The 24,692-nt window shown below is 29.8% G+C and overlaps 1 protein-coding gene across 1 annotated transcript in view; it reads left to right on the top strand.

The window, feature by feature from the left end:
* Positions 1 to 24,692, top strand: part of LOC107452393 (uncharacterized) — a 91,740-nt gene that overhangs the window by 37,891 nt on the left and 29,157 nt on the right. Inside the window, 6 exon segments of the mRNA XM_071180770.2 lie at positions 244 to 341; positions 1,858 to 2,023; positions 6,170 to 6,351; positions 7,891 to 8,077; positions 9,711 to 9,984; positions 21,920 to 22,258. Of these exon segments, the coding sequence (XP_071036871.2) occupies positions 259 to 341; positions 1,858 to 2,023; positions 6,170 to 6,351; positions 7,891 to 8,077; positions 9,711 to 9,984; positions 21,920 to 22,258 (1,231 nt within the window). The 5' untranslated portion in view covers positions 244 to 258.

The raw sequence follows: 24,692 nt of genomic DNA, 5'->3' as shown, positions 1-24,692 counted from the left end.
ATAAAATGGTATTTACCCATCTTTAATACACATTTCCCAGCGTGTCTTTTCAAAAAATAAATTCTCATTACTAACCACAAATACTTACCATAATAAAACGAAAATCATATTAGCCAACTTTCCACTATTTAAAGTGGCTTCAAATTTATGCATTAACATTTCATTTTTGATGAAATTTTAATGCATAATCATTTTGATTTTGATTGGAAATAAGAAACATAAATAATGAAATGTCTTTTCTAGCACTGATTGTTAATAATGGGTAGCGGTTGCTCCAGAGTGTCGCGTGTACGAAAGAAAATACCCAGAAACATTGTCTTCAAGCAAAGTTTGAAATCTTTGTAAGTAGCGTTATTTTCTTTGAATTGTTTCTATTCTAAAACCATTAATGTCCGATTTTTTATACAGTTATGTATAAAAAATATAGTGGTATGAAATTTATGAAGTGTAGCATATATATAGCGATGCGAAATTTATAAAGTGAAACATATATATAGTGATGAGAAATTTATAAAGTGTGACATATATATAGTGATGAGAAATGTATGAAATAGTGTTACCATTATATTTAATCGAAGTGAATATTTTCTTCTGTTAGCTTCCTTTAAGATTAATGTTTGCATGATTTCAGATCCATTTATCTTTTAATAAACAGTGTTTGTCGTAGTTCTGTCGCGATGGAAAAAAAACGGTTTTTATACTTGAACTATAATTTCAAATTATTTTAAAAAAAGATACCACGGGACAGATATATCGTAAAAAGATATTAGGGCGAAAAGAACTTGATTTTGTAGAGAAATTAAAATCTTTAAAAATCTCCAATTTGACGAGAATTTTCTTCCCCGGAAAACTATCAAAATCAATTAAACATTTTCAATTTCGGCAGCGTTAAACTAACTTTTTAATTGTTGAAATATTAAATCACAAACGCTTTTTATTTTTTTAAAAATATGGCTTTCCTTCATATTGACGTTTTGTACCATTTTTCAGAATGAGTATATAGAGGGCGTTAGCTAAAGAAATCAGTGGCGCACGTAGATTATTGTGCGCCCCTGCAAGATTTATACATGTGCCCCGTCTTAGATTTTATTATTTTTTAAATTATAATATGAAGCAAAATACTATGAAGATATATTTGGATATTTATAATCATTCATTTTATTTTAATTTATATTAATTTATAAATTTTAACTTGTATATTTTAATTTAAATTATTTTCATTTTAATTAATAAGGAATTAATTACCATGGAAAGGCTGATTTCAGAAAAATACTAAATTGTATCCACTTAACTTACCACATTAAAATGAAATTTATTTCGCGATATTCTCAAATTCGCGAGTCATTATTATATATGTATAAAAATGATTTCGGGGACCTACGAAAAATATATTAAAATTTCACTTGGATTAACAAATAAAGAGTTTCAAATCAAAAGTGATTACTGAAACTCGAATTTCACATAGCACAATTTTGTCGAATATTGCAATTTTTAAAATTTTTCAGTTCGTAGCGTTAACCACCAAAAAAGGTCTAAAAGAGTAAAAAGGCTTAAAAGAGTAAATACAAAATCTGAACGATTTTAGTTAAAAAGTTCTCAAAAAATTTAATTTTCAAACATACGGCTTTTTAAAAATTGAATAACTCTGAAACTATTCGACCGATTTCGTTTAATTCGTTTATCTTCGGTGAGGCATTCGAACCATTAGTGAGTGCATTTTCGCTCAATAGATGAAAAGTTATTCAGGGTGTTCTCTTTTTTACAATGCTTTTTGCATGCGTGGGCAAACTTCCTTGCTTGTAAAAATCATGATTATGAAAAGAAATTTAGTTTGAAATCCCTTCTCTTTCATGACAGGGAGAATGGAATGAATTCATCTCAAGATTCAAAAGAAGATCAAGAAAGCAAAGAAGAAGAAGATGATGAACTGGATGCTCTAAGTCCAACGAGTAAACTGGCACCTGAGGAGATAAGGACAGTTTCAGCTGCCTCCACTGTCACCGTACTTCCAGGAACAAGCATAGTGAGTATTCTCTCATCTTGGTACACAAAAGAGAACTAAGAGTATAATCAAAAACAATCAAGCTGCAGATTTTTTTGGGACAGGTATTGTAACTATTGGATTGGAAAAAAGTAATTTCGTATGAAATAAAACTTTTTTTTTCTACACAAAGAAGACACAAAAAGGACCTTGAAACTATTCGTCGAATCAAAAACAATCAGGCTGTTGACTTTTTTAAACTGGTATTGTAACAATTGGATTGGAAAAAAAAGTAATTTCGTATGAAATAAAATTATTTTTTTTCTATCCAAAGAAAACACAAAAAAGACCTTGAAACTAAGCGTCGAATGATAAACAATCAGGCTGTTGATTTTTTTTGGACAGGTATTGTAACAATTGGATTGGATAAAAAGTAATTTCGCATGAAATAAAACTCACTTTTTACTATACAACGAATGAACTTCAATCAATCAAATATCTTTCATTCTGTTCAATGACCTCTTGATCCTACACTCAAATTGAACTTCCGGTTCTCATCAACAATAAAGTGTAATTTGAGGTCATCGTTTGATTAGAATTTGTATCGTTTAAAGAATTTTGTTGCCTTCAAAATAAATCCTATGATGCAAGGTCGGATTTATAGGAGGCATGCCACATCAATTCCCAACAAAGTTCCTATAATTCCGTATGTTGTGCTAATTTTGAGTGCGGTCCTGTAGTGCACGATTCTTTTGCTCTGATCTTGCATCACGGAGTTATCATTTATTTTGAAGTTTACTTTTTAAATCGTAAAAAATGTGAGTAAAATAGTGATGACTTTCCAATCGGACTTGGTTGAGTTTTTTTGCTTATGAGAACTGGAAGTTCTACTGAGCGAGGGGATTTGGAAGTTGTCAGAAACATTGCAAAAGGTCATCGAACGGAACAAAAAATATTTGTCTGACTAAAGTTCATTTTTTATATTGAAAAACCGAGTTTTATTTCACACGCAATTAATATTCAATACATGTTTTTAATTAAGTGGATGTTATGATTAAATACAATAAAAGGAAATCTTTTTTGATTAACCACTCTACTTATACACATTTCTACTAATACACGTAAACATTCGACAACTACATAAATTAAATTCATTCTCAACAAAACTACTGAAGACGTGTATCCATTGAAAAAAAAAGAGCGTTATCGAAAGATAGCGAATCATTGTCGAGGGAGACAAGATTATATCCTTTATTTTCCGGATATTTATTAATTTCCCCCCTTTTTTCGAATTTTTTTTCTTCCGGTTTCTTGTTATTTTTATTTTTCTTCCCCCCCCCCTTCTTCATCGTTTTGTAATTTTTTCCATGTTTTCTCTACATTTTGAACTTGAAAACGAAATAATGAAAAGATGTAATCTCTTCATCAGCTCACACTATTATAGCCGCAAAAAGGAGTGCTTTCTAATATTGCTAAAGCAAAATATATCAGTACAATAGTGTGAGGAGCATTCAAAAATTTGAAACGAAAATAGAACACATTAAATAAAAATATGTACGGAATATAATATAGCAAGCGAAAAACTTATCAAGCTAAAAACAGAAAATAAAATGTAAATAAAATATAGTACGAAACAAAATCCACAAATCGAGTATTGAATTTAAGTGAACTTACACGCACCGGAATCTTTTAAGAATGATTTAAAATATTTTCATAATGAAAATATTTTATATCGTTCTCTCGCTTTATGGATTTCGTTTTGCGTTTTGTACTGTATTTTCTTTACATTTTCTTTTCTTTCTATTTTTTTGTTGGGTGATAAGTTTTTTGTTGATATATTTTGCTTTGAATATTAGAAAACAATCCTTTTTGAGGCTATAATAAGTGTCAGCTGATGAAGAGACAATATCTTTTCATTATTTTATTTTCCGGCTTTTTAATTCTTTTTAAAAAATTTTTTCTTTTTTTTTAAATGAAAATTATTTTTGAATTTTTTTTAAAAATAATCTATTTTAGAATTTTTTGTCTTTTCATTATCCTTTATTATTTTCCATGCTCTATATTTTCAACTGATATATATATATATATATATATATATATATATATATATATATATATATATATATATATATATATATATATATATATATATATATATATATATATATATATATATATATATATATATATATATATATATATATATATATATATATATATATATATATATATATATATATATATATATATATATATATATATATATATATATATATATATATATATATATATATATATACATTTGCAACTACATTTTTCTTTGTAACTTTAAACTTAAAATATTTTGAAACAAAAATTGTTTACCCGAAAAAGAATTATGACGTCATGGGGAAACTATGATCTAGATAAGGGGTTTCCAACTTACATGAGGCCGGGGGCCACAATTAAAAACTTAAAAACACAAATCAAATGGCGGACAGCAACTTTATCAAATTTTTAAGTAGGACTCTTTTATGTTTGAAGTAACATTAAATATTACCGTCAGATTTTTACCAAGTTGTACAAAACAATAGTATTCAATTACAAATTAAAATAAGAAGTAGATTTTTAAAAATATTTAATTGCATATTGAAAACTTCGGGCTACAATAACTTTAATGTGCACCCATGTATTTAACAATTAATGTGCAACAGATATCTAATTGTTAAGATATAAAACTTTAAAAAGGTTGGTATTAAAACTTACATAGTAGCACCCAAAATGTTCAATGACAAAATTGAGGTTTGTCTGCTGCAACCAACAGAGAATAGAATAATAGAACATTTTAAAATTTAAAATTTACAAATGTGTGTGTAAATATTTTCGTCCAAAAGGAATGGTTTCATCGGAGAATTTCTTCGAGAAAATTTCTGATACACACATGCTAAATTATATTCACTAAATACAAAAAAAATGAAATAAAAAAGAGTAACATACACGATTATTGTTGTATTTGAATAAATATTTTCTTGGATGCAAAACCTGAGAAATTTTTTTTTTTGCACCGTTGGTATGATACATTTCACAGAAACGAAGAAATTAGGTTTTTATAAACGAGAAAAGTATTTTAAACCCTTGCAGATTTTTTACGAAAATTGTCCGCAAAAACTGACAACTAATATATTTTAGTTCGCGGGCTGCAAAAGAAAAGGCTTCGCGGGGCGGGCCGCCAGTTGGAAACCACTGATCTAGATTGTTCGAAAGGTTCGTAGTCGAACGAATGCTTACTACATGAAAATTGAAGATGCTCGGAGCGAGCTCTACTGGCACCGTATTGTAAAACTCGGTCATGTTTCTCAGAAATTATTTTTTGAATCTATTATTTAATTTTCATCGATCATATTCGTAAATCATCAATCATTTTTAATAAAAGGTAACATTGGTATGCTGTCGTGCAATTTAAAAAAAAAAAAAAAAAAAAAAAAAAAAAAAAAAACGCAATTGCTTTACTATAGATTTTGAGATAAGTGTCATGGCAATTATTTTATTTCTATTGCTAACACCATGAACGCTATTATAGAATTCCAAAACACTAATAAAACAAATTTAATTTTGACGAAAAACTCTTTTGCAATAGGTAGCTTATTATACAAAAATGCCAAATCTCTGAAGATCTCAATTTCGAACTTTTTGTCACGTTGACTTTTCTATTGCACTACAGTATGCTAGTTAGGTTCATTGCCTTTTATTGAAGATGTGGAAACACATTATAAATTACTTTACATTTCTTTCTAGGCTTTTTAAATTTCGTTTTTAAAGAAAATTAAAAAAATTAAATGATAAATTTTAAAATTTTCTACGTTTAACTGAGGAAACTAAGATATTTATTTTCATCAAATTTAAGCAACCGACAAAAACTATTAAGTAATGTTTTTTACTGCGTGTAAGACCATCCCAATATAAATATTTGCACGGGCGTTTGTTAGTTTCGGACTTCACCTCATCGTTGTTACAAATGGATTTGGAAACCATTGTTTGATTGTTTTTTTCTTGGCACCATCTGTCGACAATCTTTGTAACAATTTTTAGTACTTGGTGAGTCAAAACCATCACGTTTCCAAAGCAGAAAGTGGCAAAAAACGTTTTTTTTTTAATCGTTTTTGTAGAGTGAAATATCTGTACTCTTCAACTGCAAATGTTCCTTTTCAGAGCATTTCACCTGTAATGGAAGAATTATCAGATCTGGGCTCTTTTAAGCCACTCCCAGAACTCACTATTTATCCAGACACCGTACGAAACCTTCTGATGGGACGCTGCTCTTCTCATAAAACGAATGATTCGAAAAGTCTTAAGGAAGTGGACCTACTGGCTTTAGTTGGCGGACCAGGCAAGTTATTATCATTTTTTTTTGTTTTCATTTTATTACCGTCGTTGACCAGCCGATTCAATTTTGAATTCAGGACTACCAATGTTTAATGTAATTTTGAACCCAATCCGGAATACAGGAGAACTCCTGGATCAAGTAATGGGCGAAATCTGCCTTCGTGGAAGACCTTTTGATTAAACTAACCCGCATTCGCGTTACATGGAGAGGAAAATCACGAAAACTTGATACGATTAGCCTGACTGCAAGGGGACTCTAACCCACAATTCTTCTACCGCTAAGGATATTTTACGTCAGTACTATGACCGGTGCTAGCCGGGTGTAGAATTCGTATTAACTAGTTATCTTTGGGATTCGAGCCCGCGTTGCCTTATTGGGAGGCGAGAGCTCTATCCCCTGAGCCACCTGGGCTCCTAGAACTAAATATACAGCCTAATAATAATAAATATACCTAGAACTAAAGACACTATAGATACAGCGGTGTTTAAACGGATATTAAAGGAATTTTAAGATTTCTTAAACACATGACTGATTTGGTCGCGGAATTTCATTATGTCAAAGGTATTCGAAAATTAGATTGGGCAACCTTAAAGCCCCGCAGTGAACTGATTGTAAGGACACGTTTCCCAGGAGAACACCGAAGTCAAGTAGGCGGATGGGTGGCAACTTTGATCAGTCTGCTCAGAGACCGTGAGTTCGGTCCTCGTTAAATTGTTCTAACGTAAAGAGCAGGTCATCGGGCTGCCAAAGAAGGGGAGCCATCTGCAGTGGATCATAGCTGCTATGGCATGCCTTCAGATCATTTTCAGGCGGCGTCAATAAAGTACCAACCTACCTTAAAGCATGTCTTACATGCGGTGTATTTGAAGCTCGCCACCCTCTCCTAAAACACACCTAGGGCAATGTTCAACTCCGTAACCTCGTCATTTTGAACCCAATCCAGAAGACAAGAAAACTCCGGGATCAAGTATTGGAAGAAATTTCGCGTTCGTGGAGGACTTTTTGATAGAACCAACCCGCATTTGCATTACACGGAGAGGAAAACCACGAAAAACTCTCACGGTTAGCCTGACGGCTAGGGGTCTCTTACCCGTGATTCGTCTACCACTGAGGATATTTCACGTCAGCACTGTGGTCGGTGCAAGCCGGATGCTGAATTCGTATCAACCAGCCATCGCTGGGATTCGAACCCGGATCACCTCATTGGAAGGTGAAAGCTCGATCCCCAGAGCAACTTTTATCCTCTAACTTTCATTGAGGAACACTTCGATTACGTGTCACTTGGATGATTGTTCTTTCTCTAATAATAATTAAATAAACCTTGTTTTAATGCTATATATATATATATATATATATATATATATATATATATATATATATATATATATATATATATATATATATATATATATATATATATATATATATATATATATATATATATATATATATATATATATATATATATATATAGAATAGGAGGACAAATAGTTCACCCATCGGTTGCTCTTGCTTAAATTATTATCTGTTTTATTTTTGCAGAGAGCTTTTGCTTTCTAGAGGAGTCCAAAGAACCCCTTCTGAATGTCCTGAAAGAGTTTTGTTTTGAGATTGGTATTACTTTAAACAGTCTCGTTTTTGGTTATCCAAAAGTTCCTTCAGGGAATGGTTATCGCTTCCTGATTATCAACTTTATTAAGAAGCTTCTTAAATCAAAAAGGCTCATTATCCTGGTAAGGACTTGTTTGTTTTATTTTCTCAGAGTCAAGTTTTTTTTCTTACCTATTTGTCCTATTCTAATACTCAATGTTGTAATATCATTAGAAAATTTACTAAAAAAAATTCTATTTACGCATTATTGAAATGATATCCCTGTCAGATACATAAAATAAGTAAAAAAAGAAACAATGTCGGGCATCAGAACTGGCTGAGCGGCATCGTAATTATATTAATCCCCCAGGAAATATCGGTATTTCACGATATATCACGATATTTTCACTTATATTAATTTTTACTTTTAATTAATGTTATAATTATATAAAAGAAATTTAACAGCATTTACGGTAATATTGCATTTCATAACACTCTCGATTTTATGGTGCTTGATAGTTATCGATAATGCTCTCACCATTATCGTATTCGTTGTTGTCGATAATGTTCATTATATTATCAATAATTAAAGCGTGTTCAATAATTATAGTTAAGACGTTAATAATATACTTTTCCAAAATATCATTATTGCAATGCATAAATAATTTTGTGTAATACTTTCATCTCTTCCAACAACTGAAAAATTAGCTATTCAATGCTAACTAATACATTTGTGATTGTAATATGCGTTTGCTTTTCTCAACTCATTCACAGTAAACACCTGTTTATCCATGTTTGGATTATCCGCTTATCTGTACAGTCATGATGAGGCTACAAAATGTTGCGATTCATGCTGATTCCAAGATTTTTTTTAATATTTTGTCCTTTCTTCACTACTGTAATAATATGACATGTTTGGCTCTTTATCTGCGGGAGATTTTGCTCCATTTCATTTTAAACACGTGAAAATCGCTTACAATATATTATCCTTGTAATAAGATTCTGTCCTACGATGTTTTATCCTCGAGTGATTCTGCCTTATGATATTCCATCCACATGAGATTCTTTCAAATTCCATGTGAGATTCGGTCCTACGATATTTTTTCTTCAGGGGATTCGATCTAATGATATTTAAACCTTGTGAGATTTTGCCAAATGATGCTTCTTTCGAGGCGGCCCTGTTCTGACCCACGATAATTTGTCCACGTGAGAACTATTGTCGGGTAACTATAGCAACCCCCCCCTCCTCTGCTCGCCCTCGCATTGTCCGAATCTCAGTCAGATTGACGGGGGATACGGATATGAGCAGACATAAGTAAACGCTCTAGTTATGTTATGAATGATGATTTAATTGTATTGTACACATTTTATCTTGATTTCTTTTTAATAAATATTTTTTATGTATTAATCGCCATCTTTTCTTCCTATTCGAATCAAAAGAACCCCACAACTGTACCGCGATGTTTTGTCCGGGGGAGATTCTGTATTACGATATTTTCCTGGCGCAAAATTCTGTTCAACGATATCTTGACCTGATCAAAACTATGATTTTCTATTTAATTTCATTTGTTGGTGATCAAGTCTTTTATTCAATGATTGAACTGTGAATGAGACCTTTATAAATTTAGAAGAGGGCATTTTGAAGATTATCTGTGGAATTTCAGCGAATAATTGGGAATTTATACTGTTTCCATTTTCAAGTTAATTAAATAATAATAATTATTTTATATACTTCTTTATTATACATTGTTTTATTTATTTGTTTATTTGCTTCAGGTCATTAGTGGCCAGGAATATACTGAAATACAACCACCAGAGGTCATAAAACAATCGGACTTTGACTTAGCTGTCCGTCGAATGCCATCCATTGACAACAGAGAACTTGTCCACTGCTCCTATTTAGCTGATATAAATGATACATCACCCTGTTACAGACTGCAGAAGAACAATTCGGATTCATCAGAATCGAAGCCATTAAACGAAGAGGAAATTATCGCAATTTTGAAATCTGCATTCAACGAAAAACAAATAGAATGTTACATAACAAGCGGTAAAATATAGAGCTTAAAACTTTTTTATTATTGTTATCACTATGCATTTTTTATACATGACCATAACCTAAGTGTATGAAACCAAAATATTGAAGTTGATATGATTGTTAACTCAATTAAGAAGTGATGAACTAATGAAGTTTCCATTGTCAACAAAATGGAGAAAAGGTTAACTAATGTAGTTTTCATTGTAAACTCATTAGAAAGTGAACGACCCATTCAAATTTACTTTGGTAACGAAAGGACAAATTGGCGAAGTAATGAAGTTATAATTGTTAGCTCAATGGTGAATAGGTGAATTAATGAAGTTTCAATTGTTACCCGAATGAAAGCGGATGAACTAATGAAGTTTTCATTGTGCTAACAATGAGAAAATGGGAGAAGTCATAAAGTTTTCTTTGTTAATTAAATGGGAATTGGTAAACTAATAAAGTTTTTATTGTTTACTGAATGGATTAAATAACAAATTTTTTATTTTTAACGGAAAGGCGAATGGGTGTATTATGATATTTTAATTGTTAACTCAATGGAGAATAGGTCAATAAATGGAGTTTTAATTGTTGTCTCGAAGGTAAACGAATGAACTAACACGGTTTTCATTGTTAACGAAATAAAGAATGCAGAAAGTCTTGAGGTTTTCTTTGTTAATTTAATGGAACATGGGTGAATTAATGAAGGTTTTACAGTTAACTCAATGGAGAATGAATGAACTAATAAAGTTTTTCCTGTGTGCTCAATGGAGAATGGATTAAATAATGAAATTTACACCGTTAATGAAATATTAAATTGGTGAATTAAAATAGTGCAGTGTTCATTGTTAACTCGGAGGTGAATCGTTGGATGAAGTTTCAATTGCTAACTTGAATGCAAATGATCAAACTAATGAAGTATCATTATTAATTAACAAAGAATGGGAAAAGTAATGAAGTTTTCATTGTTAACTCAATCACAATGTGAATGAGCGATCTAATGAAATTTCCGCCGTTAATTCAAAGTATTGTAGAATGGATGAACTAATGAAGTTTTCATTGCTACCTCAATAGCGAAAGGATGAATACATAATTATTCAGTAATAAATTAATCTCTCTCTGTGTAAAGTCTGCTTCTGAAACTTTCCATCTTATCATTCTTATCTATCCTATCTCAAGAAAAAGTGTAGAACTTATTCTAAAGATCTCATCTATCTATCTTATCTCAGATCTTTTTCTATCTCAAGCAAAAGTGTAGGGAATTACATTAGATTTGAAAACATTCCGTACCACCTATGTGGATATTAATAACACTAAGCTTGTTCTTATAACTAAAATTTCGTTTCATTTATTTAACAAAAAAATAGCGCGCAATATTTGGAGAAAAAACAACTGTTATTGACGATACGTTAACTAACAAATTTCAAATGACTTGTATCATGATTTTAATGACAGTTTTTGGATGGTCTTAAGATGTGTTTACAACCCTTACGTTGCACAACTCTATAACTCACGAGCAACATTCACTTCAGCTTATTAGCTTTTTTTAAATGAACTTTTCGCCAAAATCTTGTAATTATTGATCCCTTCCCCCCAATCAAATTTAGTTTCTAACGTCTTTTTTAGCTTGTTATCTTAAATACGTATACGTTCTGCAATATGGTATACGTTTCCCACCCTATAAAATACCGTTTGAAGCTTTTGTGTCATTAAACTTTGTCACCAACCAGAGGTATGGTCTACAAGGTCTACTATGATCGTCCTAAGCAACTCGTACAGAAATAAAATTGGTTTTTATATTCGAAATCATTTACTGAAAAATTGGTTGATATTATGGCACAGGGTTTTTGAAATTGAAAATGCTCCAGCAATAACAAGAATAAAGAAAATAGTTAAATAATTTTTTTCCAGCTTCAGAAACATTATTAAGCTTTGAAACAGCTGCCGTTAAGAAAACTGCAATTTTTTTTTTTTATCTAAAAAATTTTTGATTTGATTTTGTTTCTTTACTGTCAACACCGAACTTCGTCAAATTTCATTTGGGACACCTCATGTAGCATGATATGTAAATTAAACGTGATTTTTAGTAAAAATTGGTAAATTCAATTCCCTTTATACTTAAATTATACGCAATATTGACGGAATGTTATTACCATTGAGATAATCGGTAAAAAAAGCTTTGATGTACTTTACGTAATATTAATGGAATGGATTTTACCAATTACCCTCCTGTAAGACTGTTCTCGTATATTTTACGAAATATTGACAGAAGAATATTTACTATTTAGATATAGTAAAAGCGATTCTGCGTATTTTACATATTATTGACAAAGAAAATTTACCACATAAATTTTGCTAAATTTTGATTCGAATTTAGTTACGCTAATTTTCGATTTTTTTTGGATAACCACTTTTTTCTATAACTGATGTTTCAACTTATGTGCATTTTGATGTACTGTTGAGATAAATAACGAGCAAAAATAACGTACTCAATCTTACCTAGAAAAAAGTGGTTGGTAAAATATTTTTAAAATAAATAAATTTGTTTACATAAAATTTTCCATTTTTTGGGGAACCAATTTTTCCTTTAATTCGAAACGTTTCAACTACGTAAATTTTGTCGTACTGCTGCGGTAAATATTATGTAAATAACGTACCGTATACTCATACTTACCTAGTAAAAAGTGGTTGATAAAATATTCGTAAAAAAAACGAATTTATTTACGTAAATTTAAAATTTTTTGGATAATCACTTTCTTTCTATAATTTGACGTTTCAACTTACGTACATTTTGACTGACTGTAGGGCTAAATAATATGTTAAAATAGCGTACTCATTCCTACCTAGTAAAAAGTGGTTGGTAAAATATTCGTAAAAAAAAAGGAATTTATTTACGTAAATTTAAAATTTTTTGGATAATCACTTTCATTCTATAATTTGACGTTTTAACTTACGTACATTTTGACTGATTGTAGGGCTAAATAATATGTTAAAATAGCGTACTCATTTCTACCTAGTAAAAAGTGGTTGGTAAAATATTCGTAAAAAAAAGGAATTTATTTACGTAAATTTAAAATTTTTTGGATAATCACTTTCGTTCTATAATTTGACGTTTCAACTTACGTACATTTTGACTGACTGTAGGGCTAAATAATATGTTAAAATAGCGTACTCATTCCTACCTAGTAAAAAGTGGTTGGTAAAATATTCGTAAAAAAAAAGGAATTTATTTACGTAAATTTAAAATTTTTTGGATAATCACTTTCGTTCTATAATTTGACGTTTCAACTTACGTACATTTTGACTGATTGTAGGGCTAAATAATATGTTAAAATAGCGTACTCATTCCTACCTAGTAAAAAGTGGATGGTAAAATATTCGTAAAAAAAAGGAATTTATTTACGTAAATTTAAAATTTTTTGGATAATCACTTTCGTTCTATAATTTGACGTTTCAACTTACGTACATTTTGACTGATTGTAGGGCTAAATAATATGTTAAAATAGCGTACTCATTCCTACCTAGTAAAAAGTGGTTGGTAAAATATTCGTAAAAAAAAGGAATTTATTTACGTAAATTTAAAATTTTTTGGATAATCACTTTCGTTCTATAATTTGACGTTTCAACTTACGTACATTTTGACTGATTGTAGGGCTAAATAATATGTTAAAATAGCGTACTCATTCCTACCTAGTAAAAAGTGGTTGGTAAAATATTCGTAAAAAAAAGGAATTTATTTACGTAAATTTAAAATTTTTTGGATAATCACTTTCGTTCTATAATTTGACGTTTCAACTTACGTACATTTTGACTGACTGTAGGGCTAAATAATATGTTAAAATAGCGTACTCATTCCTACCTAGTAAAAAGTGGTTGGTAAAATATTCGTAAAAAAAAGGAATTTATTTACGTAAATTTAAAATTTTTTGGATAATCACTTTCGTTCTATAATTTGACGTTTCAACTTACGTACATTTTGACTGATTGTAGGGCTAAATAATATGTTAAAATAGCGTACTCATTCCTACCTAGTAAAAAGTGGTTGGTAAAATATTCGTAAAAAAAAGGAATTTATTTACGTAAATTTAAAATTTTTTGGATAATCACTTTCGTTCTATAATTTGACGTTTCAACTTACGTACATTTTGACTGATTGTAGGGCTAAATAATATGTTAAAATAGCGTACTCATTCCTACCTAGTAAAAAGTGGTTGGTAAAATATTCGTAAAAAAAAGGAATTTATTTACGTAAATTTAAAATTTTTTGGATAATCACTTTCGTTCTATAATTTGACGTTTCAACTTACGTACATTTTGACTGATTGTAGGGCTAAATAATATGTTAAAATAGCGTACTCATTCCTACCTAGTAAAAAGTGGTTGGTAAAATATTCGTAAAAAAAAGGAATTTATTTACGTAAATTTAAAATTTTTTGGATAATCACTTTCGTTCTATAATTTGACGTTTCAACTTACGTACATTTTGACTGATTGTAGGGCTAAATAATATGTTAAAATAGCGTACTCATTCCTACCTAGTAAAAAGTGGTTGGTAAAATATTCGTAAAAAAAAGGAATTTATTTACGTAAATTTAAAATTTTTTGGATAATCACTTTCGTTCTATAATTTGACGTTTCAACTTACGTACATTTTGACTGATTGTAGGGCTAAATAATATGTTAAAATAGCGTACTCATTCCTACCTAGTAAAAAGTGGTTGGTAAAATATTCGTAAAAAAAAGGAATTTATTTACGTAAATTTAAAATTTTTTGGATAATCACTTTCGTTCTATAATTTGACGTTTCAACTTACGTACATTTTGACTGATTGTAGGGCTAAATAATATGTTAAAATAGCGTACTCATTCCTACCTAGTAAAAAGTGGTTGGTAAAATATTCGTAAAAAAAAGGAATTTATTTACGTAAATTTAAAATTTTTTGGATAATCACTTTCGTTCTATAATTTGACGTTTCAACTTACGTACATTTTGACTGACTGTAGGGCTAAATAATATTTTAAAATAGCGTACTCATTCCTACCTAGTAAAAAGTGGTTGGTAAAATATTCGTAAAAAAAAGGAATTTATTTACGTAAATTTAAAATTTTTTGGATAATCACTTTCGTTCTATAATTTGACGTTTCAACTTACGTACATTTTGACTGATTGTAGGGCTAAATAATATGTTAAAATAGCGTACTCATTCCTACCTAGTAAAAAGTGGTTGGTAAAATATTCGTAAAAAAAAGGAATTTATTTACGTAAATTTAAAATTTTTTGGATAATCACTTTCGTTCTATAATTTGACGTTTCAACTTACGTACATTTTGACTGATTGTAGGGCTAAATAATATGTCAAAATAGCGTACTCATTCCTACCTAGTAAAAAGTGGTTGGTAAAATATTCGTAAAAAAAAGGAATTTATTTACGTAAATTTAAAATTTTTTGGATAATCACTTTCGTTCTATAATTTGACGTTTCAACTTACGTACATTTTGACTGATTGTAGGGCTAAATAATATGTTAAAATAGCGTACTCATTCCTACCTAGTAAAAAGTGGTTGGTAAAATATTCGTAAAAAAAAGGAATTTATTTACGTAAATTTAAAATTTTTTGGATAATCACTTTCGTTCTATAATTTGACGTTTCAACTTACGTACATTTTGACTGATTGTAGGGCTAAATAATATGTTAAAATAGCGTACTCATTCCTACCTAGTAAAAAGTGGTTGGTAAAATATTCGTAAAAAAAAGGAATTTATTTACGTAAATTTAAAATTTTTTGGATAATCACTTTCGTTCTATAATTTGACGTTTCAACTTACGTACATTTTGACTGATTGTAGGGCTAAATAATATGTTAAAATAGCGTACTCATTCCTACCTAGTAAAAAGTGGTTGGTAAAATATTCGTAAAAAAAAGGAATTTATTTACGTAAATTTAAAATTTTTTGGATAATCACTTTCGTTCTATAATTTGACGTTTCAACTTACGTACATTTTGACTGATTGTAGGGCTAAATAATATGTTAAAATAGCGTACTCATTCCTACCTAGTAAAAAGTGGTTGGTAAAATATTCGTAAAAAAAAGGAATTTATTTACGTAAATTTAAAATTTTTTGGATAATCACTTTCGTTCTATAATTTGACGTTTCAACTTACGTACATTTTGACTGATTGTAGGGCTAAATAATATGTTAAAATAGCGTACTCATTCCTACCTAGTAAAAAGTGGTTGGTAAAATATTCGTAAAAAAAAGGAATTTATTTACGTAAATTTAAAATTTTTTGGATAATCACTTTCGTTCTATAATTTGACGTTTCAACTTACGTACATTTTGACTGATTGTAGGGCTAAATAATATGTTAAAATAGCGTACTCATTCCTACCTAGTAAAAAGTGGTTGGTAAAATATTCGTAAAAAAAAGGAATTTATTTACGTAAATTTAAAATTTTTTGGATAATCACTTTCGTTCTATAATTTGACGTTTCAACTTACGTACATTTTGACTGATTGTAGGGCTAAATAATATGTTAAAATAGCGTACTCATTCCTACCTAGTAAAAAGTGGTTGGTAAAATATTCGTAAAAAAAAGGAATTTATTTACGTAAATTTAAAATTTTTTGGATAATCACTTTCGTTCTATAATTTGACGTTTCAACTTACGTACATTTTGACTGATTGTAGGGCTAAATAATATGTTAAAATAGCGTACTCATTCCTACCTAGTAAAAAGTGGTTGGTAAAATATTCGTAAAAAAAAGGAATTTATTTACGTAAATTTAAAATTTTTTGGATAATCACTTTCGTTCTATAATTTGACGTTTCAACTTACGTACATTTTGACTGACTGTAGGGCTAAATAATATTTTAAAATAGCGTACTCATTCCTACCTAGTAAAAAGTGGTTGGTAAAATATTCGTAAAAAAAAGGAATTTATTTACGTAAATTTAAAATTTTTTGGATAATCACTTTCGTTCTATAATTTGACGTTTCAACTTACGTACATTTTGACTGATTGTAGGGCTAAATAATATGTTAAAATAGCGTACTCATTCCTACCTAGTAAAAAGTGGTTGGTAAAATATTCGTAAAAAAAAGGAATTTATTTACGTAAATTTAAAATTTTTTGGATAATCACTTTCGTTCTATAATTTGACGTTTCAACTTACGTACATTTTGACTGATTGTAGGGCTAAATAATATGTCAAAATAGCGTACTCATTCCTACCTAGTAAAAAGTGGTTGGTAAAATATTCGTAAAAAAAAGGAATTTATTTACGTAAATTTAAAATTTTTTGGATAATCACTTTCGTTCTATAATTTGACGTTTCAACTTACGTACATTTTGACTGATTGTAGGGCTAAATAATATGTTAAAATAGCGTACTCATTCCTACCTAGTAAAAAGTGGTTGGTAAAATATTCGTAAAAAAAAGGAATTTATTTACGTAAATTTAAAATTTTTTGGATAATCACTTTCGTTCTATAATTTGACGTTTCAACTTACGTACATTTTGACTGATTGTAGGGCTAAATAATATGTTAAAATAGCGTACTCATTCCTACCTAGTAAAAAGTGGTTGGTAAAATATTCGTAAAAAAAAGGAATTTATTTACGTAAATTTAAAATTTTTTGGATAATCACTTTCGTTCTATAATTTGACGTTTCAACTTACGTACATTTTGACTGATTGTAGGGCTAAATAATATGTTAAAATAGCGTACTCATTCCTACCTAGTAAAAAGTGGTTGGTAAAATATTCGTAAAAAAAAGGAATTTATTTACGTAAATTTAAAATTTTTTGGATAATCACTTTCGTTCTATAATTTGACGTTTCAACTTACGTACATTTTGACTGATTGTAGGGCTAAATAATATGTTAAAATAGCGTACTCATTCCTACCTAGTAAAAAGTGGTTGGTAAAATATTCGTAAAAAAAAGGAATTTATTTACGTAAATTTAAAATTTTTTGGATAATCACTTTCGTTCTATAATTTGACGTTTCAACTTACGTACATTTTGACTGATTGTAGGGCTAAATAATATGTTAAAATAGCGTACTCATTCCTACCTAGTAAAAAGTGGTTGGTAAAATATTCGTAAAAAAAAGGAATTTATTTACGTAAATTTAAAATTTTTTGGATAATCACTTTCGTTCTATAATTTGACGTTTCAACTTACGTACATTTTGACTGATTGTAGGGCTAAATAATATGTTAAAATAGCGTACTCATTCCTACCTAGTAAAAAGTGGTTGGTAAAATATTCGTAAAAAAAAGGAATTTATTTACGTAAATTTAAAATTTTTTGGATAATCACTTTCGTTCTATAATTTGACGTTTCAACTTACGTACATTTTGACTGATTGTAGGGCTAAATAATATGTTAAAATAGCGTACTCATTCCTACCTAGTAAAAAGTGGTTGGTAAAATATTCGTAAAAAAAAGGAATTTATTTACGTAAATTTAAAAGTTTTTGGATAATCACTTTCGTTCTATAATTTGACGTTTCAACTTACGTACATTTTGACTGATTGTAGGGCTAAATAATATGTTAAAATAGCGTACTCATTCCTACCTAGTAAAAAGTGGTTGGTAAAATATTCGTAAAAAAAAGGAATTTATTTACGAAAATTTAAAATTTTTTGGATAATCACTTTCGTTCTATAATTTGACGTTTCAACTTACGTACATTTTGACTGATTGTAGGGCTAAATAATATGTTAAAATAGCGTACTCATTCCTACCTAGTAAAAAGTGGTTGGTAAAATATTCGTAAAAAAAAGGAATTTATTTACGTAAATTTAAAATTTTTTGGATAATCACTTTCGTTCTATAATTTGACGTTTCAACTTACGTACATTTTGACTGATTGTAGGGCTAAATAATATGTTAAAATAGCGTACTCATTCCTACCTAGTAAAAAGTGGTTGGTAAAATATTCGTAAAAAAAAGGAATTTATTTACGTAAATTTAAAATTTTTTGGATAATCACTTTCGTTCTATAATTTGACGTTTCAACTTACGTACATTTTGACTGATTGTAGGGCTAAATAATATGTTAAAATAGCGTACTCATTCCTACCTAGTAAAAAGTGGTTGGTAAAATATTCGTAAAAAAAAGGAATTTATTTACGTAAATTTAAAATTTTTTGGATAATCACTTTCGTTCTATAATTTGACGTTTCAACTTACGTACATTTTGACTGATTGTAGGGCTAAATAATATGTTAAAATAGCGTACTCATTCCTACCTAGTAAAAAGTGGTTGGTAAAATATTCGTAAAAAAAAGGAATTTATTTACGTAAATTTAAAATTTTTTGGATAATCACTTTCGTTCTATAATTTGACGTTTCAACTTACGTACATTTTGACTGATTGTAGGGCTAAATAATATGTTAAAATAGCGTACTCATTCCTACCTAGTAAAAAGTGGTTGGTAAAATATTCGTAAAAAAAAGGAATTTATTTACGTAAATTTAAAATTTTTTGGATAATCACTTTCGTTCTATAATTTGACGTTTCAACTTACGTACATTTTGACTGATTGTAGGGCTAAATAATATGTTAAAATAGCGTACTCATTCCTACCTAGTAAAAAGTGGTTGGTAAAATATTCGTAAAAAAAAGGAATTTATTTACGTAAATTTAAAATTTTTTGGATAATCACTTTCGTTCTATAATTTGACGTTTCAACTTACGTACATTTTGACTGATTGTAGGGCTAAATAATATGTTAAAATAGCGTACTCATTCCTACCTAGTAAAAAGTGGTTGGTAAAATATTCATAAAAGAAAGGAATTTATTTACGTAAATTTAAAATTTTTTGGATAATCACTTTCTTTCTATAATTTGACGTTTCAACTTACTTACATTTTGACGGACTGTAGGGCTAAATAATGTGTTAAAATAGCGTACTCATTCTCACCTAGTAAAAAGTGGTTGGTAAAATATTCGTAAAAGAAAGGAATTCGCTTGTGTAAAATTTTACGTAAATTTTCCGTTCTTTGGATAACCATTTCTTGATGTTATTCAACGTTTCAACTTACATAAATTTTGAAGTATTATTGACGTAAATAGTATGTAGCAATAGGGTACTCATTCTTACCAAGTAAGAAGTAATTGGCAAAATATTCGCAAGACAAACGGATTTGTTTACGTAAATTTTAAGTGCTTTGAATTATCCATTTTCTGCTATAATTCAACTTTTCAGTTTTACGTAAATTTTACGAATGCTTAGTAAAATTTAAAGGGGAAATATACGTATTTCGGCATAAAATAGATTGTTTTTTGCTACCTGGGACGGTACTACACGGTAAGTTAATGTTCAAATTCTCTAATGAAATGAAGTAACTTCATTTAAAACTAGAAAGCTTTATTTCCAGCAACCTTAGTAAGGCGTTTTAAATTGAACCATGTTCTGTTCAAGATGAATCATACATCATTGAGTAACCAACTTTAAGTAGCACAATAATATGGTTCAACTTGATGCAATATTAAGTTTGATGCGAATTTGAACTATAGCATGGCTCAACGTGTTCCAAAGTTTCTACCAGTATATAGAGCTCAAAATTAGAAAAAAAAATATCACCCTAAATTACCTTTATTCTAATGATGGGAGACTTACCGATTTAATTATTTGTTTAAATGATTTATATAATTTCGAATTGATCATAATGGTTAAAAGGGCAACATGAAATAATGCTAGTTAATTAAGTATGAATTAATGTATTATAATACCAACAACTATTAATAAGTATCAGGCACAAAAACGTACTTTCTCTGTATAAATATACCCTTTTTTCGACGGATTTCGTTTTTTAACTATCAAAATAGGGGGAGGGGTAATCGCAATCTGGAAAATATGGTCCTGATAGTTTAGTTAGGACAACGGTCGAAAATTGATGTCCCTTAATGTTAATGTCACTTTTTGCGTATTTCGAAGTATCTCGGGAATTTAAGTGATTTGAAAAAAAATTTTACATAAGTATACATTTACTTTGTCCAAAGATAATTCCATTTAAAAAATAATTTTCAATGTGTTTTCATATTTTATTTAAAAAGGTTCGAAATTTTTTTAAATTGTAAGGTATACAAGTTTTTACGTTAGTTTAGTAACTTCTGACTTATAAAATTTTAAAAAAAATTCATATTTTAAGATTCTATTTCTCAAGAACTGTTTGAATGATTTCAGTTAAATTTTGTAATTTGTTATTTAAAATGACAGAGTTTAAAATGGTGTGAAAATTTATATTACTTACTATTCAATATGTTTCCTACCTATATGAAATGAAATTATGAAAAATAATTAAAAGTTCATAAAAAATATTTTTTTGCTTGAAATTATTTCTGGATAAATGAATTTTATAATTATGAGCAAAAATTGTTTTGGTTACTTTAAAAAAAATTTCGAGATATGAAATATGCAGAAAGGGCCGAAGCTATTTTCTGGAATGGGGCTAGCCACCATACTTTATAGTATGTATGAATATATACTTCGGTCAAAAATACAAATTCATTGGAAAATGAGGTACTTTTATTCAGAGAAAGTATGTTTTTTTTGTCTGTTTCTGGAGCTTAATTAATAGCTTGCACTAATTAATTAGCGTAGTTGAAATCACATATTTTGAATCCTTAAGATTGCCACTTAGTTTTACGAAAATCTAAGAATTAAAACAAAAGTTATTTAAAGTTACGTATTTTTTTATTTTGCACACTTCATTTATAGAATGAGGTGTGATTTTGTTAGAATTAACAATGAAAGTTGCAAAAAAAAAAAAAAAAAAAAAATCTGAAGATATAAGCTTTTGACAATACTGCCGCATCGAACTTTCATCTTGTATTTTATAACACACCTTGCTATGAATTATTTTTATAACATACGCGATTCCTTAACAGGTTTAAAGTACAGAAAATATTCCTTCTAATTTGTTGTTTTTTCTCTCTTCAGTATTCGAAGACATTCTTCAGCTTCTTCAGGACTCTGAAGATGCTGACCTCATGAAAAGAATCTTCATGATTCATATTGAAATGCCGACGGAGACGAATCAAAATCCATTCCAGAATTCTCAACGTCTTCATCGTCTCATTTTAAAACTGGAGGAGAAATTGCCCGATCAAAACTGTTGCCATTTCGTGAAAGGAATTGAGTGGCAGGAACTGTGGAACGGTGAGAATGAATCGAAAGAATCCGGAGCTTATTCCAATCTTCTTGCAAAAATCAAAGAAATAATTTTGTCTGCAAATAAAGATAGCGGAACTAGATACTTCTCCAAAATAGCAGGAAAAGGTAAAAAAAAAGTCATGAAAGAAATGTGAGAAAAATGTTTTGATTAACATTTTACTGAATTTTAGAAGAAAAAAAAAACACTTTTGTCCTTCAGAAACAGTAGAAAAAAATTTTTTTTTGTAGAAAACTCCTTTTTTCAAAGCTCTTTCGCCAATGAAACATAAAAAAGCCACAGTTTAAATACCTCGTCTAGGATATAATTTTAAACTATAAATAACATTTTAAAGTAAATAATTATTTGGACTTCAAAACCGACAAATCATCTAAAAATTTTTAAAATTTCCAATTTTTTTAAAAGTCGCCAATTTGTCGAGATTTTTCCAGTTTGACAAAATCAATGAATAATTCTCAATTTTTATTCGTACTTAGATTCGTTGAAGTTACCCTCTAAATATTAAAAATTTAGATCAAAATCGCTTTTTATTTTTACGAAACCGTGGCTTTTTATCAGATTAATGTTTTGCGCCATTTTCAGAATTAACGAAGAGGGTGGTAGCTAAAATTAGAATGAAATTGACTTAACAGCCATAAATAAATGTTAAAGCTCATCAGTTTAGAAAATTGCATCGTATTCGCAAAAAGTTGTTTTTTCCTGTGACGACAATTCGAAAAAAAATGCCTGTCTTTTAGTCTGAATCTTTGCTTCAAATTTAACGCACTCAAATAGTTGCTTTCTTTCGTTTCTTTAGTGTCAGGCAAATTCTATCTTACCGACATTAGTAATTTGAAATTAAATGTTAAAGACTCGTACTTAGAGCTGCACAATGGGCTGTTTTAAAACAGTCCTTGATCAGCCAACCCAATTTCGGTATTTACGACTACCAATGTTCATCTCCGTAGCTTTGTCATCTTGAACCAAATTCAGAAGACAAGGGGATTAAGAGTTGGATCAAGTACTGGGAGAAATTTGCCTTCGTGGAGGTTTTTTGGTGGAACGAAACCGCATTTGCGTTATATGAGGAGAAAAACTACGGAACCCTCCTACGATATGCCTGATGGCAAGGAGACTTTAACCCATGATCCGTTTACCACTGAGGATATTTTGTGTTAGCACTGTGTCGGTGCGAGCTGGATGCGGAATTCGTATCGACCAGCCATCTCTGAGATTCGAACATGGTTCACCTCATTGGGAAGTCAGCGCTCTATCCCTTGAGCCACCGTGGCTCTTTGTGAGCTATTGGTGATTGTATGAGAATCATCCATTAGGATGATCCGAAGACATGCAATCGCAATTTTGGTTCTCTGCAGAGGAGATGGCTCTTGCGCTTTAGTATCCTGACGACCTGCGTGCGAAGTCGAGCACTTTACGGTAGAGCAGTTTACCGATACCCCGCACCCTCGGTCCCTACGCAGACTGCTCAAGAGAAAAGTGAGTGTACATAAATCTAGAGTAAACTATGAAGTTTAGAAAAAAAAATTCAAAATGCAAACAAATTATGCCATGACTTTTTCCTTCTTGCTTAATCCTGAGTAAATAAAAAAAAATTTTAAGCTTCCGAAACTTCATGCTTTTCTCTGAGTTTACCTGAAAGCTTTTTTTTCCTTTGGTATTTTAAATTACTAAAGTAGGTGAAACAGATTTTACATGAATTATTGGTGATAAAACATCTTCTTAAGACTTGACAACATGCTTACGGCACATTCTTTCATATTGAAAGCTGAATATTTTACATACAGGTGTTGATTTTCTTAACCCTATGTATAAACTTAGGAAGGAGAACTCAACAAAAGGATTGAGAATTGTATTGCAACCCATAACCAGAAATGACCTTCGCTAGGGGGACACCTCCTTATGTGTTGGTCTATCCATGCTCATTTGGACTGTTCAAATATTTACATAAATAATCTTTGTTTTATGTCCATGACTTTGTTTTATGTTCATGATTGAAATAGACCCAGAATTACCTGTTTTAAAGTAATTCAATGTTTTGAATACTTATTATTGTTATTTTTGTGTTTAAATTTAGATGCAATTCATAAGAGTTTTCCCGTCATTTCTAACAGGTCTATAGCCAGAAACAAATTTAAGAAAAATTAATATCAGTAAGGTTAGCCATGTTTTGAGTGTTATCTCTTATTCGGCTATATACATATTTTATTTAATAACCGTCGTCGACCCAATTTTTTGGGTTTACGACTACTAATGTTCAACTCCGTACCCTTGTCATTTTGAACCCAATCCAGCAGACAAGGAAACTCCTGGATTAGTGACCCTAGACGTATTGATTTGTTATGCAACCATGGAGGACTTTGTGAGTCAACAGATTTAACATGCATCAGTCACCACCCGCCGGTGGGGATCAAACCAACGACCTGTTGGACATGGGCCCAGTGTCCTACCAGAAAGGCTATCCCGGTCCTTATTCGGCTATATTGTGTAAAATAGTATAGTTCGTTATTCTTTGGGTAGCATCGTAGCAAGATAGTAGATTCC

The sequence above is a fragment of the Parasteatoda tepidariorum genome, chromosome 8 (assembly GCF_982258835.1).
Source record: "Parasteatoda tepidariorum strain Cologne lab strain chromosome 8, Ptep-v5.0, whole genome shotgun sequence".
NCBI lineage: Eukaryota > Metazoa > Arthropoda > Arachnida > Araneae > Theridiidae > Parasteatoda > Parasteatoda tepidariorum.
Note: the sequence above shows the minus strand (reverse complement) of the source record. Positions and strands in the feature narration are given on the sequence as shown.